Genomic DNA, 27,754 nt, shown 5'->3' on the forward strand with positions numbered 1-27,754 from the left:
GTTCTCCCCGGTGTCCTGGCCAATATTTATCCCTCAATCAACATCACTAAAAAGAGATTATCTGGTCATTATCACATAGCTGTTTGTGGGAGCTTGTTGTGCGTGATTTGGCTGCTGCGTTTCATACATTACAACAGTGACTCATTGACTAGAAAGTGCTTTAGGACATCCTGAGGACAAGGAAGGTGCTATATAAATGCAAGTCTTTCTTTCAAAAAAGAGTTGGGTTGGGGCACATTGGAAATAGAAGAATTGGGAGGGGGTGCAGGAGTAGTGCTTCATTTTATAACATTTTCATTTAAACTTTTTAGTGGTGGATTAATAATTATAGTAATAAAACTGCTCCTGCCATCTGAGTTGCTTTATTACTTCAATAACCGTGCGCTGAACTGAAAACAAAAACAAACACAACTGGCCCAAGAAATCTGGGATCCCCGGGAGCTGCCGGCATTTTCAGAAAGTGAAATCGAGACAGAAAACAATCTGCTGAATTTCCTCTATTGCTACATTAACATTCTTCAGTCAACATAGAAACAAGAAAACAAAATCAACTATTTGAATTTGTTCTCCTCCTCTGCACTATTTTGAATCCAGATTAACACCATTTTCACCGAGACAAACTTTTTTGCTCAATTCAAAAGTTAGGGTGAGAAAATAAAGGCAGACAAAAATGTCCCTGAAGTGGAATTACTTCAATGGGGGGAAAAAGTGCTACTGAGAGTTTTACTAAAATTGCTGGGACAGATTTTGAAAGTGTAGTACCTGTAATTCCATGGCAAAAATATTCACAAATAAATCAATAATTCAGGCTAATGACTGGCCCTTGAAGGGGCACATTAAGCCCAAATGGTTGAGTTTATCCAAGCAATCCAAAAGAAACACTTTTTTACAGCTACAAGAGAGGAACTATCTGCATTTGCCACAGTTTCCGTGTGTTAAGTGTCCACCTCTAAATGTCCGACACTTGAGACAGAATCCAGGTTCTGGGGTTGAGCTTGGCCCTGATGGAGCCCTTCTGACGGGGAGCGGGTACGGGCCTGGCCGCTGTTGCCTGGGCCGTGTCTTCACCCGGGACCTGGCTGGCCGGCCGGTGCTCCGGAGGAGGCGGTGCTAGTGCACGGTCCAGTGAGGAGCCTCTGACGGAGGAACACGGGGCTCGCCAGGAGTTCTCCTCCTGGCTCCGATCTGGGCGGGGATCCCCCGGCTGGTACGGCTGCTTCCCCGCCGGCGGAGTGGGAGCTGGCCTCTTCTTGGCTCTCCCCGGCGACGTTAGGGCGGGCTCAACCGTCCCATCTGGCGTCAGTACGTTCTTCTGGACGACTATGTTGTGGGTGCCGTCAAACAGAGCTGCCCACCGAGGAGGGTCGGACTCCTTCTGCTGACCCAGCAAGAACTCGCCGTCCGTCTCCTGGATTCTATTACGGATAACGTCCATCAGACTCTCGTCCTTCAGCGGAGACTCGACCTCTGTAAAACATAGAATGCAGCTGATTATGGGGCTGTTTACCGGTAGTGGGATGGAGTCACAATTCACTTGTGGCTCGATGCCTACAGTTTGATTATTTGAACAAACCCCCCCCCCCCGCCAAAAAAAAATCTCTGCACTGTAGACATGTTAAAAAAAATGGTGGTACAAGAGAGAGAGGGGGCGACGAGACCAGAGAGGGAGAGGGCGATGGGCCCCAGAAAGAGAGAGGGGAGGGGGCGACGGGCCCGAGAGAGAGAGAGACCAGAGAGAGAGAGAGACCAGAGAGAGAGAGAGACCAGAGAGAGAGAGACCAGAGAGAGACAGAGACCAGAGAGAGAGAGAGAGAGAGAGAGAGACCGGCCCGAGAGAGAAAGAGAGAGAGACCGGCCCGAGAGAGAGAGAGAAAGAGAGAGAGACCGGCCCGAGAGAGAGAGAGAGAGAGAGAGAGAGAGGGAGAGAGAGAGGGGGTGACGGGCCCCAGAGAGAGAGAGAGAGAGAGGGGGCGACGGGCCCGAGAGAGAGAGAGAGAGAGAGAGAGAGGGGGCGACGGGCCCCAGAAAGAGAGAGGGGAGGGGGCGACGGGCCCGAGAGAGAGAGAGAGACCAGAGAGAGAGAGAGACCAGAGAGAGAGAGAGAAAGAGAGAGAGACCGGCCCGAGAGAGAGAGTGAGTGAGTGACGGGCCCCAGAGAGAGAGAGAGAGAGAGAGAGGGAGCGATGGGCCCCAGAGAGAGAGAGAGAGAGAGAGAGAGAGAGAGAGAGAGAGGGCGACGGGCCCCAGAGAGAGAGAGAGAGAGAGAGAGAGGGAGAGGGAGAGGGAGCGACGGGCCCCAGAGAGAGAGAGAGAGAGAGAGAGAGAGAGAGAGGGGGAGCGACGGGCCCCAGAGAGAGAGAGAGAGAGAGAGAGAGAGAGAGGGGGCGACGGGCCCCAGAGAGAGAGAGAGAGAGAGAGAGAGAGAGGGAGAGGAAGGGGGAGCGACGGGCCCAGAGAGAGAGAGAGAGAGAGAGAGAGAGGGGGCGACGGGCCCCAGAGAGAAGGGGGGGGGGCGCGACGGGCCCCAGAGAGCGAGCGAGCGAGGGGGGCGACGGGCCCCAGAGAGAAGGGGGGGGGGGGCGTGACGGGCCCCAGAGAGCGAGCGAGAGAGAAGGGGGGGGGGGGGGCGCGACGGGCCCCAGAGAGCGAGCGAGCGAGAGAGGGGGGCGACGGGCCCCAGAGAGAAGGGGGGGGGGGGCGCGACCGGCCCCAGAGAGGAAGTGGTGGAGAGAGAGGGGAAAGAAAGGGTAAGAGAGAGGGAATGAGAGGGAGGGAGAGGGGTGAAGAGAAAAGGGGGAACAAAAACTGATTTTTCTACTCTTATCCACAAGCAACTTAAGATCTGGTCAACTAGTTAATTTTTATTTTTCATTTCTGTTCATATTCTGCAGATGTCACCATTTTAAATCCCCCAAAGATCTTAAGTGTTTAAAGATCTGATTTCCAGAACTATTGAGAAATCATCAAGTATGGCAGAAATGACGTGAATTGTGAGAAATAACTTTCATTAAGTATTCGAGTATGTGGTCACAACAAGTTGTGAAAGTATTTTTTTGACGTTTCATTTCCTCTCGGTTCAGCAGTTTACCTGAATCACCAAGTGTGGACACATTGTGACTCATCAGCAATGCTGGGAATTATGATTAGCTACTGCACAACATTAAATATCCCATGGTGGGAATCAGACCGTATATGGTAACAGCTGCAGGAAGATGTGGATTATTCACTGTGCTCGGTGATTTAAGTGTATTGTTTTTCCTCGCAGCCTTCCAAATTACTGTACAAATCATTAACGTGTTCACAATGGCCTTTTGTATGGACACTGTATGTGGGAAATAGCATTACAAATATGTTCTATTAATAATGTAAATTGTAATTCAGAAAATGTTTGCAAACACTAAACTGCCCTTTCACAGCATGTGGCATTAAACAATGGCGTACAGCCCCACCTAGTGCGGAGACTGTAAACAGCAGCCGCTATACTTTTACAAACAAATACCACTTCCTACTCCAATATGGAAAGTCTGATTATCGATAGGGTTGACTTTGGTTAAGGGAAGTGTATGCAAAAACCTGCCGGACTGCAAGCACATTTACGAGCATAGGATTTAGTCATACCGTGAAGTCTATATTACAAAACATCCACAAATAGGTTAGCCAGCATGTTCCATCCAAAGAGTCGGAGGCGCACAGCGCACGAGACAGAAGCCAATGTAATCGAGGACTGATGTAGAGAATGGAATCTAGGTTCCTTCAGAGGCCGTTATGTAGACACACTGCGCACGGGGTTGTCTGAAAAGTCATCCGGCCTCCCACAGTATGTTACAATCAAATATGCCTCTTGCGCATCCCCGATTTTAATCATCCCACCATTGGTGGCCGTGTCTTCAGCTGCCTAGGCCCTGAGCTCTGGAATTCCCTCCCTAAACCTCTCCGCCCTCTCTCTCGTCCTTTAAGACGCTCCTTAAAACCTACCTCTTTGCCCAAGCTTTTGGTCACCTGGCCTAATGCCATACAACACAGCACCTTAGTTCCACATGGCTTGGTTTTTTTTTTTAAAAAACACCTCTCTCTAAAAATAAGAAAACTGCTGCAAATATTCTGGCCGTGAATCACTCGATTCAGTTATACAAGTTGCTGGTGTTTTAACCCTCCACACATGCTATCACTGGCACATAGGAAGGTCGTAAGAAGCAAATGTGCTTAAAGCAGGCTCCTCAGACATACGGGCGGGCAGGCCGGGGGGGTGGGGTGGGGGGAGGGGGGAGGCAAGAGAGGGAGAGATCTCCTTTGAGTGCTATAGGCAACAAAACCAGAAACCCCTTTATGACGAACGGGTTTGCAATTCCACCCCAGTTGAAATCCCCATCTCGTCCCACCGACCCCGCAGGTCAACTGACAATTTGTAGTCATGCTCTTAAATTAAAAACCTCCGCCCATTTAAATTAAAAACCTCCGCCCATTAATCAGAAGCAGGCAGGATCAGGGAAGAGAGAATTAGTGATCGGATCCCTGAACAGCAGAGAAATCAATAAATGCAGCCAGCCCATTTTTCGCTTTAGTCATTTGTTGAAATCCTGGTACAAAGGAGACAGAAACAACCTGTAGAAATATGAAGTGTATTAGACCTGAGTTTTATTGGGGGGGGCAGGGACCAAAAAAAGGAGAACTGTGCCAAATATCGTATTTTTGCTTTGCTTGGAGCTGGAGAATTAAGAACTTAACCTAAAAGAATACTGCAGACAAATAAGGAGTTAAAGAACAATGCAGCATACAAAGTTACAATGAAGTACAATTTTCACCCTGGCACATTTCAAAGAATGTGCCTTTGCACTTGACTAGACAGGCAATAAAATGAAACACAAAACAGTTGTAACACAGAAAATATTAATAAAACTGAGAGCAATGTACAAACCCAAGAAATGTATTCAAAAGGCTGACATTTCCCAGCAGTTTCCAGTCATAGATTTGGGTAACCTGACCCATATTAAAATTCACTTCACTCGATGCCATCATTGCTGGTTAAATCATGCAGCTCCAAATTATGCGTGGAGTAGCATTTTTTTGTTTTATATAGGGGAACCATTTGAATTCCAAACAATGATTCTTTTATAACAAGGACCCATTTAGAAAAGGCAAGGGCCACTTACTCATATCGTGGTAGACTGAAGTTGCTTGTTTTGTGAGGAATAAAGGTGGTTTCCGTGGTGACATAATCTCAATTTTCATAAGCTCTTTGCAACAATGCTTCCACTGGCCTGAAAGTTAAAACACAGCCATTACTGGAATTTAAAGAAAAAAGAAAAAAAAAAAGAATTAAAACAGACCCTCTCTTTTAATGGGAATCTGGGAAATTTCTAGTACTGCAGCATTTATCGAGCAAGGAATTACTTTCAGCGAGCAGAAATCGGAAACTATTCAAGAATTTAAAGAGGCTTTTTTTTTTTAAAAGAACGACCTGTCCGTGAAAAGCTATAAATTGAATTACGTTGTTACAAGGCTTTTGTTGTAAAGAAAATAAAGATAAAGTTGTTCAGGAAGTTAGTTCTGCTCCCTAATCTTGCTGGTGTAATGAATAAAACTAGAATTATAGAAATTACAGCGAAGACGACCATTCTGCCCATCGTGCCTGTGCTGCCACTTGCCCTTCCACTGCAGATATCTAGGAATATAGGAACAGGAGGAGGCCTTTCAGCCTCTCGAGCCTGCTCCGCCATTCAATTAAATCATGGCTGATCTGTATCTCGACTACATTTACCCGCCACCTTTTCTCCATATCCCTGGATACCCTTATAAACAAAAATCTATCGAACTCAGTCATAAAAGTTCTAATCTTACTTCCCTGTCCTTTCCACATATCTTTTCTATATTCTTACTACTCGATCTCCCGTGGCATTGCTCACAAGGTGTCAGGATAGTGTTGCAGCGAATATTGGGGCTATAACACCATCTAATGGCTGCAGCCTGCAACTATGCCGTCACCAGCCTCTGTTTACATAGCAAATTCCTGTTATAGCTCATCTCATTGGCATTTTGAACGTTAAATGTTGACATAAAAGGCTGGATCAAAAATCCTGAAAGGAAGGCCACGCATGCACAAGATTTTAAAAGCATTACTAGTCAATCTCTTGTGGTGTTGGGAGAAAAAGAGTAAGTGCACCCTTCAGTTGAGGTGGGGGATAATTGGGCTCGGATGCACAGATGTAATTCAGTCCCCATTTTAAATTCATACATCTGCCCTTATTTTTATATTTCCTTTATAAAATTCCTGGGGCGATGGTGTAAATCGGGAAACCTCAACAGAAAGGAAAATTGGGCAGGGTGTATAATGGCAGCTGATCCACTATCGGCCGTTCACCACCATCGCCTAAAGTCAAAATTAACCCAATTCCAATTCCAATTCCAATTAAAATGCTTTATTGGCATGAAAGTTTACAGAGAACCATATTGCCAAAGCTTACATAGCAAAAAGGTACAGTTTTCCAACATTCTGTAGGTGTCAATCGATTTGACATTTGTTGGGTACATACAATATTACTTTTAAACAATATTAATTTTAAACAGTCTTTGTACTTCATTTGGTACGTTCAATATTAATTTTAAACAGTCTTAATTTTAAACAGTCCTCAGGTTGTGACATGTTGTTACATATTTGGCCCCAAGGTATGGTCTGTCTCCTTCTCCTAGGACTAATCTCAATTTTGACAGATCATCCAATTCCTTGAAATCTGGGGTTGTTTGGCTTAGCTTGTTGAATAATATGTTTCTTGATGTGTTGAATTTTTCGCATTTTAGGAGGAAATGCATTTCTGTTTCAACCTCGCCAGCCAGACATTGATCGCATATTCTATTCTCTCTAGGCTGCCAGGATTTCTTGTATCTGCCTTTTTCAATTTCCAGTTGGTGGTCGCTTAGTCTGTACCTGGTGAGGGTCTGTCTCTGTTTTGTGTCTCTGATGGTCGTGAGGTAGTCTGCCAGTTTATATTCTCTTTTTAGGGCCCGGTAACATTCTAATCTGCTTTGGCTTTCGGTTATTTTGTTCCAATGTTCCAGGTAGGTTTCTTTGCATTTTTTAATGATTTGGTTCACTCGGATTGGTGTTTGGGCGGCTGTGTTGGTCTGGGGCCCTCTGGGAACCATAGGTCTAAAGTCATCTGTTCCTCCCAAGGATGCTACACTCACCACGTCATGTCTCAAATGATTCATATCCCAAAATTTACTTGCTGAAAAAAAACCTACCTAATTTGCAATTGAATGAATCACTATCATCTGTTTTCACCGTCTCCCTCGGGAGCCTGCTCCATAGATTGACCACCCGCTCACTGAAATATTGTTTCCGCAGATTCGTTCTGAGTTTACGCCCCTTCAAGCACAGTTAGACAAGAAACTGGGGCTGGACACTGAAGGGCAACATTGTGATGCCGCTGATCAGACCACGGAGCGCGATCCTCTCAGCTGACACAAGAGGTACAAGATGGCTGACAATAATCAGATTTAAAAAAAAACGAAGCCAATTAAAAGTAAAAATTCCAGTAATACGTGACTCAGCGATTGGCTCAGTGAGACCACTGTAGCCTTCAACGAGAGAAGTGCATCGTCGGCGATTAACGGGCAAGGCAGCAGCATTTGGACTTTTGTTTATGGGGTAGCTGCATGCTGTGGAACCGCCAGCAACAGGCAGCTTTCAGCGCCGCTCTCTGCCAACTCACTCATATCACCAAAGTGCTGCCAGAAAGCCTCCATCCACCGCTGTAGATCATCCTTACAGTCCGCGGCAAACACTCTGCTCGTCGTCTCACCGCTGTAGGGGTTGATGATGGAGAAGCTGTGCGTCCTTCTCTTCGAATCTTTCTCCACGGTGCGGATTCTAGTTTCCTGCACATTTCAATCACAATAGGTCAGGTGCCAATTGTTTTTTTTTGCTACCCATTATGGTCCAGTAGATCAACACAACAACTTGCATTTATAGAGCGCCTTTAAGAACATAAGAATTAGGAGCAGGAGTCGGCCATATGGCCCCTCGAGCCTGCTCCGCCATTCAGTAAGATCACGGCTGATCTTCTACCTCAACTCCACTTTCCCGCCCGATCCCCATATCCCTTGATTCACAGGCGCGTCATCAGATAAAATCTGACCCACAGCTAAGGAAGGCGATCTTAGGGCAGGTGACCAAAAGCTAGGTCGAGGTGTAGGTTTTAAAGAGCATCTTAAGGGAGGAGAGAGAGGCGGAGAGGTTTAGGGAGGAAATTCCACAGCTTAGGGCCTCGGCGGCTGAAGGCACGGCCGCCAATGGTGGAGCCATTAAAATCGGGGGTCACACGAGAGGCCAGAATTGGAGGAACGCACAAACCTGAAAAACAAAGCAGCAGATCGAAGTTACCACAGGGAAACAGGCCATTCGGCCCAACCAGTCCGTGACGGCGTTCACCCGCCACACAAACAAACATTGACCCTGTACCCACATCTCCTCCCATGGTTCAGTGAGTTCCTGAAATCGACGCTTTCAACCTGCCTGCCCCCCCCAAAAAAGTAACATGTGCAAAGCGGCAAGAAGAGGGCTTAACTTTAAAAGGTTGCTCCCCTCACACCAAAATGCTCACCAGTTACTTGCCATTGCCTAGTGAGAGAGGATGGCAAACTCTCCCATCATTATTCCCAGTTATTAAATACACCCTGCTCTATATACAGAACCATATGGTGCTTATGTGGCCTTCATACCAGGAAGCTGCTCTGTGCTGTTAGCTGATGTCACTGGCGGGGGTGGGTGCTATAATCAGACTCTATGTGACAGTGCAGGTCTTCCTATTCCCGATTCCCATCTAGTGACCCTATGTTGGAGTGTGTGTTTACACACGTGTGTCTATGTGTGGATCTTGGGCAACAACAGGATTGAGTTTGGAAGTGAACAGCCTGATGACATTCACCAACTGGGTTTACACATGAAAAGATGCCCGCTTGGGGATGAGGGAAGACAACCAGCGTTAATTTCCAATAAATACATGACATTATGAGGTTCAATAAATGGGGGTGGGGGGCGGGGGGCGGGTGGGACTTTCATGGCAATAGAAAAAAAACTCTACAACAAGTGAACCCAGATACCCAGTCATCTTCTAGTCATATTTATTTATAGATGCAAACATGAGCTACATTAACAAGGAAGAAAAACTCGAGCGAGGTTGCCAACAGGAGTTTCATACTCGGGTCCCACAACCGTAAGCAACTAGGGTAAGATGACCTTAAAGTCAACTTTTTTTTTTACTGACAGCAGAACAAGAAGACTTGGAGCCAGTCATTCTGATTCAAGCCCCGGAATGCTAATAAACCCAGTGCACCACTCGGTCTTCAGACAGTCTGCATTGAGCAAGTACTGGACCCCATAACACTTCCGAGAGTAGCTGATGTCCTGGCCAACGTTCCTCCTTGAAGCACCACCAAAAACGAAATGACTGTTCGTTTATCACATTCGCTGTCTGTGGGAGCTTGCTGTGTCTGCCTACATAACATTAACTATTCTTTACACCACTTCGGAATGCTGAGCACTTAATAAAAAGGTGCTATATAAATGCAAGTACATTAAAAAAAAATCAATTTAAATACATTGGGAACCAATTAATGCTGGACATGATCCCTTGCTCTAATCAAGGTGTTTGCCAATTAATTTGTGTAGACTCTCCCCAGTACGCTAACAAATTATTGCTTTGAATTTACAAACTGGGTGAGTAAACACTATTTATTTGCTTCCGAACAGCTCAGGCTGGTTTCTAACATGTGGGCCAATATTTCTCCTCTTTCCATCCCCTCCCAGCCCCCAGCACAGCCAAATGTCACAAAATGCAACAAGAGGCTTCCTCGCAACCAATGGGACAATACTGCACCTTATCAATGGCAAGTTTTAGTGTGGGATCCACCCGTGCCTTGATTTCTTCAGGAGAGTAATACGCCATGAGAGAGCCACTTCTCAGGACACAGTACAGCCTCGTCCAGTTAGGCACGCCTCCTACAATTTGCTGGAAGAAATAAAGAGAGAGATGCAGCCCTTGAATGACAATATTCATAAACAGTCTGCACGCCCCCCGCCCCACCATGGCTGACAGGTTCACACTAATTAAAGACAAAGGAGAGCCGTTCCAATCACTGTACGCCCCCGAAAACCATCGCTGCGCTCTGGGATGGGGCGCGCGCATCAATCTGTTGCGACTGCACAGTGGAGTGAGCTCCACGACTCCAACATCCCTTCTGGCTCCCTCGCAATCTGGCTTGCGATAATATCGGAAAGGATGCTTTGCTCCTGCTGTATTAGCAGATGAGAAGTAACACACAAAAGATCTCAATTATGATGTGTTGTTCGTTGTGAAGGGAGCACAGTGAAGTGGGCTAGTAAAAGCGCTCGGTAAGCTTTGTTCTTTGTGTGGTAGTGTTTACTTACAGAAGAGGCCTATTATAGCTGCACTTACTTGGGACGCTTTAGGGCAAGACAGGCTCCTAATGTAACTAATAGAAAGTGTAACTGCTATCTTGAAAGATTTTTCAAACATTTAAAAACTTTCTTTCCCAGTACAAAATGCTTCACTCCTCATCAGACTAAACGTTTCTCTGCGCCAGTGAATACTTTGACAATCTACTTAATATTTGCGATCCCTGCCAGTGCAAGTGGTTTTCACTTGGAGGGATATCCAAGGGCTGGCAAACAACAGGGCAATTCAATACGTATAGGTTGCTTGTAATTGCTATTTACACTAACTTCATTTACACCAGGAATTGGGGAGGTGCAGCATTGGCAAAACGCCCTGAAAATCCACTTCGACATGGTTAGTAAAATCATTGATCAAAAGGATGCAGACCTTCACTTTGAAATTTGGTTTTATTGAGTCAGTAAAACAACACAGAAAATGAATTAGTTCTGGGACCAGATACTGGAGGAGTGCCCGGTGTTTTAAAATTCAACATTGTAAAAGTGGTTTCCTACTAAATACTGGGAAAGCAGCCTCTTGTTTCTTGCACAGCAGCGAATCTGCTCCCGTTTTATTCCTTTTACCACAACAAAATCCAAAACTAACTCAAAGAGGTCAGTGCCTCACAGACATCTCCAAGGCTTTCCACGGCAGACAAGGTGCGGTCATGACAGAAGCAGCAACATCGCACCAGGGAAGTGTATGCTGGGAACAGCACCTCACCCACTACTCCGCACTCCCAAACACCGCCGGCAGCTCACAGTGCACGCGGCTCATAGCCGCAATCAGCGGATCGAGGGCAGTCAGTCAAAGATGGCGCCAATAATCAAACACCACCAGTCCATCAGCTGCCTTCCCATTCAAAGCACCGCGCAACTGGAAAACCTGATAACTGCATAACACAGGGACAATGGGAAAAGCCCAAGATTTCTTCAGTTCTTCTTCTTAGGCAGTCCCTCGGAACCGAGGATGACTTGTTTCCACACTAAAAATGAGTTTTCAGGTGACTGATGAGTCCAATGCGGGACCTACAGTCTCTGTCACAGGTGGGGCAGACGGTGGTTGAAGGGGCGGGTGGGTGGGGTGCTTGGGTTGACATGCGTTCCTTGCGCTTGGCTTCCGCTTGCTCGCGGCAAAGAGACTCTAGGTGTTCGGCGCCTTCCCGGATGCTTCTCCTCCACTTTGTGCGGTCTTGGGCCAGGGATTCCCAGGTGTCGGTGGGGATGTTGCACTTTTTCCAAGAAGGCTTTGAGGGTGTCCTTGAGGCGTTTCCTCTGCCCACCTGGAGCTCTCTTGCCGTGTCGGAGCTCAGAGTACAGCGCTCGTTTTAGGAGCCTTGCATAGGACATGCGGACGATGTGACCCATCCATCGGAGCTGATCGAGCGTGGTCAAAGCTTCGATGCTGGGGATGTTGGCCTGAGCGAGAACACCAACGTTGGTGCGCCTATCCTGCCAATGGATTTGCAGGATCTTGCGGAGCCCTGTTCTTCAGGTGCCTGTTTGATGGAAAGAAAGATTCCCCAACTCTTCTGTTGCATGCAAAAATTCCTTCAGATACGGGAACCCTGCCCTGGAGTGGAGTGACTGGATATATGGAGTGCCAGGCTTAGTTCAATTACTGTACAAAGGCACGACGGACAAGCTCAGTGAACCTTGTCAAGTGTCAGATGCTGACAGCAATCACTCCGCTCCATGAAGGTTGGAGGAGGCGGGAATGAAATCTGTTACTGCATGTTTTGGTGGCAATCCTGGTCCCTTGCAAACACTTAAAAAAACTAAAGCAGTGTCTACTTCAATAATAAGAATGCATTATCAAACAGGCCGCTGGAATAAGATTTACAATTTGCTGCAGAAAATAAACCACCGATTCACGTGCGGACGTTCAGCACATCCAGGATTAGTTGACGGTTTTAAAAACACTAAGGTTTCAATTGGACCCAGCTGTTGTTGGTTTAGATGGAGCTTGTTTTGTTATGCTGGCTGGAGATGTGCTGAGTGTAACAAGATGGAAACAGTATGCAAATGCTCCTCAGTAATCACATCTAACCATCTGTACACAGAGCAGAGCAGTTTTTCCTTAATCAAGCCTGTATTTTCGGCTGCTGGCCTGCCGAGTGTGTCGATCAAACTGCTGATGTGTGAAACTGAGACGATAACTTTGTGTGTTTAATCGTTCCTTAGTCTATTACGCGAGTTGTTGAAGTTGCTCCATCATTTTCCCAGTATCTACACAATGGAAGCAATGAGTTTAAACAGGCACAGCCCATGTTGCTATCAAGGAGCAGGCTGACCTCTCCCTGACCTACCTAAAAGCTATTTTTTTTTATTCGTTTATGGGATGTGGGCATTGCTGGCAAGGCCAGCATTATTGCCCATCTCTAATTGCCCTTGAGAAAGTGATGGTGAGACGTCTTATTGAACCACTGCAGTCCTTGTGGTGAGGGTACTCCCATAGTGCTGTTAGTGAGGGATTTCCAGGATTTTGACCCAGCGATGATGAAGGATCAGCGATATTCTTCCAAGTCAGGATGGTGCATGACTTGGAGGGGAACTTGGAGGTGGTGGTGTTCCCCTGCGCCTGCTGCCCTTGTCCTTCTAGGTGGAAGAGGTTGCAGGTTTGGGAGGTGCTGCCGAAGAAGCCTTGGCGAGTTGCTGCAGTGCATCTTGTAGATGGTACACACTGCAGCCACGGTACGCCGGTGGTGGAGGGAGTGAATGTTTAAGATGGTAGATGGGGTGCCAATCAAGCGGGCTGCTTTGTCCTGTATGGTGTCGAGCTTGAGTGTTGTTGGAGCTGCACTCATCCAGGCAAGTGGAGAGTATTCCATCACACTCCTTACTTGTGCCTTGTAGATGGTGGAAAGGCTTTGGGGAGTCAGGTGGTGAGACACTCGCCGCAAAATACTTAGCCTCTGACCTGCTCTTGTTGCCACAGTATTTATGTGGCTGGTCCAGTTAAGTTTCTGGTCAATGATGATCCCCCAGGATGTTGATGGTGGGGGATTCGGTGATGGTAATGCCATTGAATGTCAAGGGGCGGTGGTTAGACTCTCGCTTGTTGGAGATTGTCATTGCTTGGCAACCGCAACAGTAGTCCAAAATCAAATCCCCAGCGTTCACTTGCCTTCTCGGCTTCAATGCAAACAGCTTCAAAGCACGAAACAGTGACAGTAGCCAGCACAGGGACACCAGTCTCAAGGCTCCCTGACCAGGACTTACCTATGACTAGACAGTCAATCGGTCAGGCTCAAGCTGGGGCGCCCCTGGCTGAGTGAGACCCACGTTCAGGAACCAGTGGCACAAACGCTCCAGTGACACCAATAGAAAAGAAGCTCGAGAGTGATGTGATCGACGGAGGGAGGCCAGAGTGAGAGTGACGTGATCGACAGAGGGAGGCCAGAGTGAGATGACGTGATCGACGGAGGGAGGCCAGAGTGAGAGTGACGTGATCGACGGAGACACGCCAGAGTGAGAGTGACGTGATCGACGGAGGGAGGCCAGAGTGAGAGTGAAGTGATCGACGGAGGGAGGCCAGAGTGAGAGTGACGTGATCGACGGCGGGAGGCCAGAGTGAGAGTGACGCGATCGACGGAGGCACGCCAGAGTGAGAGTGATGCGATCGACGGAGGGAGGCCAGAGTGAGAGTGACGCGATCGACAGAGACACGCCAGAGTGAGAGTGACGTGATCGACGGAGACACGCCAGAGTGAGAGTGACGTGATCGACAGAGACACGCCAGAGTGAGAGTGAAGTGATCGACGGAGGGAGGCCAGAGTGAGAGTGACGTGATCGACGGAGGGAGGCCAGAGTGAGAGTGACGTGATCGACGGAGGGATGCCAGAGTGAGAGTGACGCGATCGACGGAGGCACGCCAGAGTGAGAGTGAAGTGATCGATGGAGGGAGGCCAGAGTGAGAGTGACGTGATCGACGGGGGGAGGCCAGAGTGAGAGTGACGTGATCGACGGAGGGAGGCCAGAGTGAGAGTGACGTGATCGACGGAGGGAGGCCAGAGTGAGAGTGAAGTGATCGACGGAGGGAGGCCAGAGTGAGAGTGAAGTGATCGACGGAGGGAGGCCAGAGTGAGAGTGAAGTGATCGACGGAGGGAGGCCAGAGTGAGAGTGAAGTGATCGACGGAGGGAGGCCAGAGTGAGAGTGAAGTGATCGACGGAGACCCGCCAGAGTGAGAGTGACGTGATCAACGGAGACACGCCAGAGTGAGAGTGACGTGATCGACGGAGGGAGGCGAGAGCGAGAGTGACGTGATCGACGGAGACACGCCAGAGTGAGAGTGAAGTGATCGACGGAGACACGCCAGAGTGAGAGTGAAGTGATCGACGGAGGGAGGCCAGAGTGAGAGTGACGTGATCGACGGAGACACACCAGAGTGAGAGTGACGTGATCGACGGAGGGACGCCAGAGTGAGAGTGAGGTGATCGACGGAGGGAGGCCAGAGTGAGAGTGACGCAATCGACAGAGACACGCCAGAGTGAGAGTGACGTGATCGACGGAGGGAGGCCAGAGTGAGAGTGACGTGATCGACGGAGGGAGGCCAGAGTGATAGTGACGTGATCGACAGAGATACGCCAGAGTGAGAGTGACGTGATCGACAGAGACACGCCAGAGTAAGAGTGATGTGATCGACGGAGACACGCCAGAGTGAGAGTGAAGTGATCGACGGAGGGAGGCCAGAGTGAGAGTGACGTGATCGACGGAGGGATGCCAGAGTGAGAGTGACGCGATCGACGGAGACACGCCAGAGTGAGAGTGAAGTTATCGACGGAGGGAGGCCAGAGTGAGAGTGAAGTGATCGACGGAGACACGCCAGAGTGAGAGTGACGTGATCGACGGAGACACGCCAGAGTGAGAGTGAAGTGATCGACGGAGGGAGGCCAGAGTGAGAGTGACGTGATCGACGGAGGGACGCCAGAGTGAGAGTGAGGTGATCGACGGAGGGAGGCCAGTGAGAGTGACGTGATCGACGGAGGGAGGCCAGAGTGAGAGTGACGTGATCGACGGAGACACGCCAGAGTGAGAGTGAAGTGATCGACGGAGGGAGGCCAGAGTGAGAGTGACGTGATCGACGGAGGGACGCCAGAGTGAGAGTGAAGTGATCGACGGAGGGACGCCAGAGTGAGAGTGACGTGATCGACGGAGGGAGGCCAGAGTGAGAGTGACGTGATCGACGGAGGGAGGCCAGAGCGAGAGTGACGTGATCGACGGAGGGAGGCCAGAGCGAGAGTGACGTGATCGACGGAGGGAGGCCAGAGTGAGTGTGACGTGATCGACGGAGGGAGGCCAGAGTGAGAGTGACGTGATCGACGGAGGGAGGCCAGAGTGAGAGTGACGTGATCGACGGAGGGAGGCCAGAGTGAGAGTGACGTGATCGACGGAGGGACCCCAGAGTGAGAGTGACGTGATCGACGGAGACACGCCAGTGAGAGTGACGTGATCGACGGAGACACGCCAGTGAGAGTGACGTGATCGACGGAGACACGCCAGAGTGAGAGTGACGTGATCGACGGAGGGAGGCCAGAGTGAGAGTGACGTGATCGACGGAGGGAGGCCAGAGTGAGAGTGAAGTGATCGACGGAGACACGCCAGAGTGAGAGTGAAGTGATCGACGGAGACACGCCAGAGTGAGAGTGACGTGATCGACGGAGGGAGGCCAGAGTGAGAGTGAGGTGATCGACGGAGGGAGGCCAGAGTGAGAGTGAGGTGATCGACGGAGGGACGCCAGAGTGAGAGTGAGGTGATCGACGGAGGGACGCCAGAGTGAGAGTGAGAGTGACGTGATCGACGGAGGGAGGCCAGAGTGAGAGTGACGTGATCGACGGAGGGAGGCCAGAGTGAGAGTGACGTGATCGACGGAGGGAGGCCAGAGTGAGAGTGACGTGATCGACGGAGGGAGGCCAGAGTGAGAGTGACGTGATCGACGGAGGGAGGCCAGAGTGAGAGTGACGTGATCGACGGAGGGAGGCCAGAGTGAGAGTGACGTGATCGACGGAGGGAGGCCAGAGTGAGAGTGACGTGATCGACGGAGGGAGGCCAGAGTGAGAGTGACGTGATCGACGGAGGGAGGCCAGAGTGAGAGTGACGTGATCGACGGAGGGAGGCCAGAGTGAGAGTGACGTGATCGACGGAGGGAGGCCAGAGTGAGAGTGACGTGATCGACGGAGGGAGGCCAGAGTGAGAGTGACGTGATCGACGGAGGGAGGCCAGAGTGAGAGTGACGTGATCGACGGAGGGAGGCCAGAGTGAGAGTGACGTGATCGACGGAGGGAGGCCAGAGTGAGAGTGACGTGATCGACGGAGGGAGGCCAGAGTGAGAGTGACGTGATCGACGGAGGGAGGCCAGAGTGAGAGTGACGTGATCGACGGAGGGAGGCCAGAGTGAGAGTGACGTGATCGACGGAGGGAGGCCAGAGTGAGAGTGACGTGATCGACGGAGGGAGGCCAGAGTGAGAGTGACGTGATCGACGGAGGGAGGCCAGAGTGAGAGTGACGTGATCGACGGAGGGAGGCCAGAGTGAGAGTGACGTGATCGACGGAGGGAGGCCAGAGTGAGAGTGACGTGATCGACGGAGGGAGGCCAGAGTGAGAGTGACGTGATCGACGGAGGGAGGCCAGAGTGAGAGTGACGTGATCGACGGAGGGAGGCCAGAGTGAGAGTGACGTGATCGACGGAGGGAGGCCAGAGTGAGAGTGACGTGATCGACGGAGGGAGGCCAGAGTGAGAGTGACGTGATCGACGGAGGGAGGCCAGAGTGAGAGTGACGTGATCGACGGAGGGAGGCCAGAGTGAGAGTGACGTGATCGACGGAGGGAGGCCAGAGTGAGAGTGACGTGATCGACGGAGGGAGGCCAGAGTGAGAGTGACGTGATCGACGGAGGGAGGCCAGAGTGAGAGTGACGTGATCGACGGAGGGAGGCCAGAGTGAGAGTGACGTGATCGACGGAGGGAGGCCAGAGTGAGAGTGACGTGATCGACGGAGGGAGGCCAGAGTGAGAGTGACGTGATCGACGGAGGGAGGCCAGAGTGAGAGTGACGTGATCGACGGAGGGAGGCCAGAGTGAGAGTGACGTGATCGACGGAGGGAGGCCAGAGTGAGAGTGACGTGATCGACGGAGGGAGGCCAGAGTGAGAGTGACGTGATCGACGGAGGGAGGCCAGAGTGAGAATGAAGTGATCGACAGAGGGAGGCCAGAGTGAGAGTGACGTGATCGACGGAGACACGCCAGAGTGAGAGTGAAGTGAGCAAAGGGACACAGTGTTGTTTTTTGGGAGGGCGAGAAGAGGAAATGGAGGGAGGCTGTTGGAGGCATTGGCCGACTGGTCTTCACCTGCCCTTGGGGGCGGGTGATGCGCTATCAATTACTCATAAAAGACTGAGAGTTAAGAGAGTAACTAAAGGCTTTTATTAGCAAAGAGCAGAGCATGCCTCTCGTGGTTGACTGGGTTCCAAGAAGGCAGGGGGCTGCAGGTCAATCACCTTTATACCTGGGCCTGTGTGGGTGGAGCCAGCCGAGACATGTTGAGGCATGCATAGGTACAACAGGGTACAACAGTGTGCAGCAGCAGCAGCAACAACAACGGTTTACCACATTCACCCCTTGTTTAAAATTGAGTCCGGCGGGATGAAGTGTACTAAAGGTTCGTGTAAGTAAGTCTATCAGGTGGCCTTGTATGCCGTCCTGATCGTCGTGGTGGCGGCGGTGATGGTGCAGCATCCAACGTTGAGTCTGGCGTCTCATTGAGTGGTTGGGTGGTCAATGACGGGTCCTGGGGTTGCGGCATGCCGTCTAGCGGGGTTGGGTTGTGGGTAGTGGTGGATGGCAATGGTAGTGTTTCAGGGGCACCCAAAGGTGCGAGATCTCGTGTGGGGGGTGTGTCCTCCCGCCCGTCCGGGTACGCTACGTAAGCGTACTGGGGGTAGGCGTGGGTAGTGGTGGATGGCGAGGGGGGTGTTTCGGGAGCACCCGAAGGTGCGAGGTCTCGTATGGAGACTGTGTCCTCCCGCCCGTCGAGGTACACCACGTAAGCATACTGAGGGTTGGCATGGAGGAGGCTCACCCTCTCGACCAGGGTGTCCGTCTTATGGGACCTCACGTGCTTCCGCAGTAGGACGGGTCCTGGAGAAGTCAGCCATGTCGGTAACGAGATCCCCGATGTGGACTTCCTGGGGAAGGAGAACATTCTCTCGTGAGGGGTAGCATTGGTGGCTGTACAGAGCAGTGACCGAATGGAATGGAGCGCCGCAGGGAGGACTTCCTGCCAGCGAGAGGTCGGAAGGCCCTTAGATTTCAAGTTTAAAAGGACTGCCTTCCAGACCGTCGCATTCTCCCTTTCCACCTGGCCATTCCCCCGGGGGTTGTAGCTGGTGGTCCTGCTTGTAGCGATACCTCTCGAGAGCAGGTACTGCCGGAGTTCGTCGCTCATAAAGGATGAGCCCCTGTCGCTATGAATATAGCTAGGGAAACCGAACAAGGCGAAGAGGTCATTCAGACATTTAATGACCGTGGTACTGGTCATGTCTGAGCAAGGGATGGCAAACGGGAAACGGGAGTACTCATCAATTATGTTGAGGAAGTACACATTGCGGTCGGAGGAGGGGAGGGGCCCTTTAAAATCGACACTCAGCCGTTCAAAGGGGCGCGTGGCTTTGATCAGGCTTGCTCTGTCTGGCCTATAAAAATGCGGTTTGCACTCGGCACAGATTTGGCAGTTCCTGGTCCTGACCTCCTCGATGGAGTAGGGCAGGTTATGGGATTTGATGAAGTGAAAAAACCTGGTGACCCCCGGGTGGCAGAGGTCATTGTGGAGGGTCTTCAGTCTATCGACCTGCGCGTTGGCGCATGTACCACGTGATAGGGCATCTGGGGGCTCATTGAGTTTCCCGGGCCGGTACAAGATATCGTAATTGTAGGTGGAGAGTTCGATTCTCCACCTCAAGATCTTGTCGTTCTTGGTTTTGCCCCTCTGCTTATTATTAAACATAAAAGCTACTGAACGCTGGTCAGTGAGCAGGGTAAATCGTTTTCCGGCCAGGTAATGCCTCCAATGTCGCACAGCTTCCACAATGGCCTGGGCCTCCTTTTCGACAGAGGAGTGTCGAATCTCGGGGCCCTGGAGGGTCCTTGAGAAAAAGGCCACGGGTCTCCCCGCCTGGTTAAGGGTTGCAGCTAGGGCAAAGTCGGATGCGTCGCTCTCCACTTGGAAAGGGATGGACTCATCCACTGCGTGCATTGTGGCCTTCGCAATATCTCTTTTTATGAGAGTGAAGGCTGCACAGGCCTCTGCTGTCAGGGGGAAGGAGGTGGACTTGATGAGGGGTCTGGCTTTGTCCGCATAGTTGGGCACCCACTGAGCATAGTACGAGAAAAACCCTAGGCATCTCTTCAGTGCTTTTTGGCAGTGGGGGAGGGGGAGCTCCATAAGGGGGCGCATCCTGTCGGGGTCGGGGCCGATGACTCCGTTCTCCACTACACAGCCAAGAATGGCAAGGCGCTTGGTACGAAACATACATTTGTCCTTGTTGTATGTTAGGTTCAGCCGCTGGGCCGTACGGAGGAATTTCTCTAGATTAACATCATGGTCCTGCTGGTCGCGGCCGCAGATGGTGACGTTGTCTAGATAGGGGAAAGTAGCCTGGAGCGCGTTCTGGTCGACCATCCGGTCCATCTCCCGTTGGAAGACTGAAACCCCGTTGGTGACGCCGAAGGGAACTCTGAGGAAGTGGTAGAGACGACCGTCAGCTTCAAAAGCTGTGTACTGGCGGTCCTCAGCCCTGATGGGGAGCTGGTGGTATGCCGACTTCAGATCAATCGTCGAGAACACCCGGTATTGTGCTATCTGATTGACCATGTCAGATATGCGGGGGAGTGGGTATGCATCTAGCTGGGTGTAGTCAATAACTAGGCGCTGTTTTTCGCCAGTCTTCACTACCACCACTTGTGCTCGCCATGGGCTGGTGCTACTTTCAATAATCCCTTCCTTCAGGAGTCTTGCTACCTCGGATTTAATGAAGCTCCTATCCCCGGCACTGTAACGCCTGCTTTTGGTAGCGATGGGCTTACAGTCGCGGGTGAGGTTAGCGAACAAGGAGGGGGGGGGGGGACTTTAAGGGTGGAGAGGCTGCAAATGGTGCACGGCGGGCGGTTTAAAAGCTGCTGGCTGCAGACTGTGAGTGGGGGGAGGGGTCCGTCGTACGCTAATGTGACACTTTTAAGGTTGCACTGAAAATCCAACCCCAGTAGAACGGCAGCGTAAAGATGGGGCAGGACCAGGAGTTTAAAATTTTTGTATTCTGTGCCCCTTACTGAAAGGGTCACTACACAGTAGCCACCGACGTCCGCTGACTGGGCTTTGGAAGCCAAAGAGATCCGATGTCGCGTCGGCAGGACCGGGAGAGAGTAACTGCGCACCGTGTCGGGGTGGATAAAGCTTTCCGTGCTCCCGCTGTCAAAAAGGCAGGTAGTGGCGCGGCCGTTTACCTTAATGTCCATCATGGACCTGGACAGTTGATGAGGGAGAGATTGGTCCAGCGTCACGGAGGCCAGCGTATGGTCGAGCGAGTCGATGTGGTCGTCAGATGAGGCGGTGGTTGAGTCCGGGTCCCCCGTGGTTGAAGTTGGAGACGTCCAAGATGGCGGACAAAATGGCGACGCCCATGGTCCCGATCCCCACGCGGCTGGGGGAGCCCAAGATGGCGGACAAGATGGCTGCCCCCACGGTTCGCACGCGGCGCTGCTGGCGTTAGCGGTTTTACCTTTGCAGGCGCTGACATAGTGTCCTTTCTTCCCGCAGCCGGAGCAGGTAGCGTTTCTCGCCGGGCAGCGTGATCTGGGGTGTTTTGCCTGGCCACAAAAATAACATTTCTGTGCCTTGGACATCGCAGCAGCAGTTGAAGGTGGCGGTCCCATGACCCAAGGTTGTGGCGTCCACGTTGCGGAGCGGTTAGGGGAGAAGGCGTCCATATTCCTGTGGGCCGCGTCGAGCGAGAGGGACACTGCCTTTCTCAGGTCCATTTCTCCCTTTTCCAACAGTCTCTGCCGGGAGTAGTCGGACCTTAGACCCGCAACGAAAGCATCTCGGATCAGTCCCTCCGTGTGTGCTGCGGCTGATGCTTCTTTGCAATCGCAGTCTCGGCCGAGTATCCGTAGTGCCCGTAGGAAGGCCTCCACCGATTCCCCGGGCTGCTGTCTGCGGGATCTTAAGAGGTGCCGGGCATAGACCGTATTTACCGGGCGTGCGTATTGCCCTTTTAGCAGACCGATAGCCGCCTCGTAGGTCGTCGCGTCCTGGATTATTGTATAAACTTGGTGGCTCACCTTTGAGGCCAGGATTTCCAACTTGTTTTCGTCCAGGGTCACAGTTGAGGCTTGCAGGTAGGCCTCGAAGCAACGCAGCCAATGCGCGAATTTGGTAGCCGAACCCGCTTCTTGGGGGTCTAGGTCCAGGCATGTTGGTCTGAGGGCTCGCAGCAGCTCCTGTTGCTCAGCGTTTGGTGCAGCAGCCTGCTGTTCAGCAAATGTCGACATTTTGTTTTTGCTAATAAAATTGATGCGCTATCAATTACTCATAAAAGACTGAGAGTTAAGAGAGTAACTAAAGGCTTTTATTAGCAAAGAACAGAGCATGCCTCTCGTGGTTGACTGGGTTCCAAGAAGGCAGGGGGCTGCAGGTCAATCACCTTTATACCTGGGCCCGTGTGGGTGGAGCCAGCCGAGACATGTTGAGGCATGCATAGGTACAACAGTGTGTAACAACAACAACAACAGTGGTTTACCACAGGGGGGCGGTTGAAGAGGACACCTGGAGTCTGCTGGAAAATGCAAAGCGAACTTTGACCTGTGTCTGGTACCCAGTTTGAATTTCTAGGCCAACAGGTTTACCCCACAGTTATACCTGCCGTGGGAACGTTTGATGGGACAGTCGAGCGAGTGTGAAGTGACTGATGGAGGGACACCAGAGTGAGTGCGAAGTGACTGATGCAGTGATCACCACTGAAACGGATTATCATTTTAGCTGGTCATTTATCCCATTGCCGTTTGTTTGATCTTGCTGTGCGCAAATTGGCTGCCGCATTTTCCTACATTACAAGAGTGACTACACTTCAAATATACTTCTCTGGCTGTGAATCGCTTTGGGATGTCCTACACACTATAGAAATGCATGTGCTTCTTTCTTTTATACCAAGAAAGAAATAATGTTGGTACCGGGATTGGGGAGGCAGAGAGAGGAAAGAAGGTCGTCTTCCGTGAAAACCGTGTGCAGAAAAGGCCGAAGGTGGCAGTTTGCTCATTATTTTAATTGAAGTTAAGGCAGCTGCTTTGCATTTTTCACACCTGGAGTGAAACACAGTAATAGATTGCGTGCAAGAGCCAAAATCATCGAGGAGCTGGTGGGACCAGAACAAAGGGGCTCATTTGAAAACCGTCACGGGTGAAACACCACTTCAGTCTGCACACCCAGAATGACTGGGAATGGTACAAGAACGTCAAGCTGGCACATGTACAGAGTGAGTCTTACCTGCAGATTGAGGTATCCAGCCACCACATCCTGGGTCATACACGCAGGCTGAGCTACTAATCGGCAGCACACGTTTCCATACAAGGGCAGCCAGAAGGACGCTTCCTCTGAAGGGAGAAACATGGATTGAAAATGACACAGTGGCTACACTTTCAACTGCACAGCTCGATATACTGGAGAAACAGCTGGAATATTACTCACTCAACGGTTACTCAGGACCGGAATTACCCATTTAATGATTTAATAAAGATATCCCCCCACCACCCCCAGAAGCTTATTTTACATAGCTAGCTCATCTCCCATGGCAGTGCTCAAGGTGAGCTGGAGGACGTGCTACTTTATAACAACAAACAGGTGTTATTGGGCCGGTTTAGGCGGCTAGCGTTCCCACCGGAGGCAGGCAGGAACCCAACAAAGTTTTAAATCGGAGACCTATGATATATTTAGGACACAGACAACATTTCAGAGCGAGTCCCGCTGCCACCGCTAGTCTTTATACCCGCCCACATTTCACGGGTGGTACAGGGCCAGAATCTGCCAGTGTGAGCGCGACTTTAAAAGGGTCAGTAAGGGAAAGCTGGAAGCAATTCTGCAACTCATTTTTCCTTGATGCTTGCTCTTGGGAGTTCCGAGCCTAAACTTGAACTCCTTGCTTCTGGCTGCACTGTTAAAAAATGTCTCGGTTACTGAAATCAGCTGCTCCGTTGACCATCCGCTACCCAATCTGTCACCAATGGTGCCTCTCGGTATATTCAATAATCCCTACATACCTGTATAATAATCCCAAACAGCCGTGCATTCTACATGCATAAAACCAAACAGGCGCATCTGACCCTGTCCATGACCACAGGGCACAGCACAGGCAAGCACAGGATTACACGAGATGAGCAGATGCTGATTTAATTACTTTAAATAAACTTTTAGTTTTAAGTAGTTTCAGGAGGATAAGGCTGAGTGAATATCCTTGAAACAAAACTCGAGATGCTGGTCTACCTCCCGCTTATTTTTCGAATGCATGAAATTGCGATCTATTTAAAATAAATGACATGACATTTTTCATTAAAGGCAGAGCACAGAAAAACATAATTCGATTGCGTTAAACGTTCAGCTGCTACTATTATTAATATTCATCTTATACTGGAAATAAAAACCATTTCACACACAATCATTAAAAAAAAACCTGAAGTGCCCAAGAACAGGGCTTGCAGGAAGGGAAAGCTGAATGTTGCACACTCAGACAGATCTGACTGATTGCCTGTAATCTATTATCTTACTGGTTATTAATGCCAGTCCTCGCATTTCCCCGTGAATGTTCTAATGGTTTCAAAAGAAATATATAAAGTGGACTTAGATAAGGTTGCCAAGTCCCCAGGATTGTCCTGGAGCCGCCACAGAGTAAGGATTAATCTGCTGCAAGCAACCGGGGAGGACAAAAAATCACAGGGGCGTTAAAAATAATGATGAGCGGTTTTCATTTTCTTTGCACATTTTTGTTTATCAGTTCTAAAAGTATTAAGAGATGGGACAACGGGCTGTTTGACCGACAGGCAAGAATCACCCAATTGGGTAATGAAAAGTCTGCTCGCTGTCCAATTGGGAGAGGGAAGGCGGAGCGCCGCGAGGATTACACAGAATTTACAGCACAGAAACAGGCCACTCAACCCAACTGCTCCATGCACCACATGAGCTTCCTCTCACCCCTCTTCATCTAACTCTCAGCATAATCCTCTATTCCTTTCTCCCTCGTGTACTTTACTAGCTTCCTCTTAAATGCATCGACGCTGTTCACCTCAGCCACTCCTTGTGGTAAAAAGTTCCACATTCTCACCACTCTCTGTTGGGCGACCAATGGCGGCAGCGTGGTTGGGGGGGGGGAAGGGGGGGGTGGGGGGCGGAGCAGTCGGAGGTGGGAGGTCATGTGATGAACCCTCCCAGAATGTGTCCAATCAGAGTTGGCAACCTTAGGTGACATCACACAGCAATGAGGATAATAAAGGGCTTGTAACTGAAGAGAGAGAGACCCACTCACCATTTCCTACGATAGTGAGGCCATGAGTTCGGAAGCTGGCTTCAGCATCATCCAGTTTTAGTGTGGTTTCTGCAAGCAAATGATATTTGGCACCACTAGAGGAGGAAGAACACAATGTTACTTTGCTGCAATGTCGACAGAGCACTTAAGCCAAGTATCGCAGACAAGTATCAGAGTATGTACATCTGGTTGACTCACTAGTTAGCTCCAGAACCATAGGAACTGCTAGACAAAAAAAGACCAAGGTCCATCTAGATCGCCTTCTACCATCCTGGTCATCAGATGATACAATGATAACGGAGTTATTGACCAATCACAGCAATCAATCTCGATCAATGAGTCTACAACAACAGGTGGTGAGGAAATCCCCAGTGGTGGAGAGCTTTGGAAACCATCGGTCCAAAGTCATCCGTTTCTCCCAAGCACGCTCCATGTCATGTTTCAAATGACTCATGCTGATGGTATAATCTGGGCAGACGGCGGTCTGGCTCCACCACATTTGCATCACTGAAGGAGCACTCCATGATTACAGTCAGTCCTTCCTGCCTCGCGTGCTTTGTTCCCATTTGTCCCATTTCCTCCCTCACCCTCAATTTAGCTCTTCACTTTCCCTTGTACATTGAAATGCTCTTCGAATCATACAGCGCAGGGGGCCATTCGGCCCATCATACCGGCTCCGGCTCTTTGAAAGAGCGATCAAATTAGTCCTACCCCCCTGCTCTTTCCCTATAGCTCTGCAAAATTGTCCTTTTCCAAGTATTCACCCAATTCCCTTTTGAAAGTTATTATTGAATCTGCATCCACCACCCTTTCAGGCAGTGCATTCCAGATCATCATAACTTGCTACGTAAAAACATTCTTCTTATACCCTCCCTGGTTCATTTGCCAATTATTTTAAATCTGTCTTCTGGTTACCGACCCTCCTGCCAGTGGAAACAGTTTCTCCCGATCTGCTCTATCAAAACACCTCAAATTTGTGAACACTTCCTGTATATTTCCTCGTATATCTCAATCAATGGCTCCTCCCTAGTTTTAAAGTTACTTACTCGCCATTGGTCATTGCCCTCACCTGGTTCGAGATGGGACAATAAGTCTCTACATGAGCCACTCTAAATCAGGTACTGGCAGAGGGGAGTGGCCTTGGCTGACTTGCCTAATTTCTCCTTGTGTCGGGTTGGGGGGGGAGGGAGGGCGATACCATTTAGCTTTCACACGATGGCTCCCCGAGTGAGCTGAGCAAATCACAGGCACAATACCATGTGTGCAAGGAGATCGGCCTACTAGTGAGTCCCATTCGCCTACCCTTTCTTCCTATACCCTCTTTAAATTTTGGTTTTTCAAATTTTTTAAAAATTCATTCATGGGATGTGGGAGTCGCTGGCAAGGCCAGCATTTATTGCCCATCCCTAGTTGCCCTTGAGAAGGTGGTGGTGAGCCATTTTCTTGAACCGCTGCAGTCCGTGTGGTGAAGGTGCTCACACAATACTGTTAGGGAGGGTGTTCCAGGATTTTGACCCAGCGATGATGAAGGATTGACGATATACTTCCAAGTCCGGATGGTGTGTGACTTGGAAGGGAACTTGCAGGTGGTGGTGTTCCCATGCGCCTGCTGCCCTTGTCCTTCTAGGTGGAAGAGGTCATGGATTTGGGAGGTGCTGCCGAAGAAGCCTTGGCGAGTTGCTGCAGTGCATCTTGTAGATGGTACACACTGCAGCCACGGTACGCCGGTGGTGGAGGGAGTGAATGTTTAAGGTGGTGGATGGGGTGCCATTCAAGTGGGCTGCTTTGTCCTGGATAGTGTTGAGCTTCTTGAGTGTTGTTGCAGCTGCACTCATCCAGGCAAGTGGAGAATATTCCATCACACTCCTGACTTGTACCTTGTAGATGGTGAAAAGTCTTTGGGGAGTCAGGAGGTGAGACACTCGCCGCAGAATACCTAGCCTCCGAACTGCTCTTGCAGCCACAGCATTTATGCGGCTGGTCCCATAAATCCACTTCCCTTTTAAAAACTATTATGGATTTTGGTTCCATCACTGTTTCTAGGAAAGCATTCCTATTCCTCTGGGTAAAAGAAAAGGTCTCGTGCCCTCTCCCTTCATTTTTTTGGTGATGATTTTAAATTTTATCTCCTCTAATTATTTTACTCACTCACCGGTGGAAACAGTTTTTCCCCTATTTACCTCATCTTCATAATTCTGAATACTTCCATCAGATCTCCTCTTAACCTTTCTCTGCTCCAAAGAAGAGCCCCCATTTCCCTCATCTCTCTCCCCATAGCTAAAGCTTCGTATCCTTGGCATCATCTTAGTGAATGCTATTTCTTGCCCTTGCCATCCTTCCTAAGGTATAGCACCTGAAACTGGACACAGCACTCTAACTGTGGCCTACCCAATTCTCCCCCTTTAGTCGTGGCAGGAGTTTCTCAGGATGTTTGAGTAACAGGAAGTCCTTCCCCAAACCCGAGAAACTTTCCTTTTGACACTTTCTATATCTGCTCTTTTTTTCCAGCTTACACCCATCGGTCCAATGTTCATCATCCCAATAAGTGGATTCTCAAAAATGTAATTATCAATCAGGAGATAGAGCTCTTCCACACTATTTATTCGTTAATGGTGGCATTTTACAGGAATGTGGCCATTTCGACAGACAAACGAACCCATGGAGGGACAGTTTTTAATAAGAACACAAGAAATAGGAGCAGGAGTAGGCCATGCGGCCCTTTGAGCCTGCTCCGCCATTCA

The 27,754-nt window shown here is 50.0% G+C and overlaps 1 protein-coding gene across 1 annotated transcript in view; it reads right to left on the reverse strand.

Moving 5' to 3' along the window:
• Positions 1-346: 346 nt before the first annotated feature.
• rtkn2 (rhotekin 2) overlaps positions 347-27,754 on the reverse strand; it is a 47,689-nt gene continuing 20,281 nt past the window's right edge. Inside the window, exons 7-12 of the mRNA XM_085994967.1 lie at positions 25,014-25,108; positions 22,985-23,091; positions 9,876-10,007; positions 7,710-7,875; positions 5,151-5,258; positions 347-1,467 (exon numbers count right to left, since the gene is read on the reverse strand). Coding sequence (XP_085851093.1) covers positions 950-1,467; positions 5,151-5,258; positions 7,710-7,875; positions 9,876-10,007; positions 22,985-23,091; positions 25,014-25,108 — 1,126 coding nt within the window. The 3' untranslated portion in view covers positions 347-949. The remainder of the gene's footprint in view (positions 1,468-5,150; positions 5,259-7,709; positions 7,876-9,875; positions 10,008-22,984; positions 23,092-25,013; positions 25,109-27,754) is intronic.

The sequence above is a fragment of the Somniosus microcephalus genome, chromosome 8 (genome assembly GCF_052327205.1).
Source record: "Somniosus microcephalus isolate GS21.2 chromosome 8, FLI_Smic_1.0, whole genome shotgun sequence".
Classification (NCBI taxonomy): domain Eukaryota; kingdom Metazoa; phylum Chordata; class Chondrichthyes; order Squaliformes; family Somniosidae; genus Somniosus; species Somniosus microcephalus.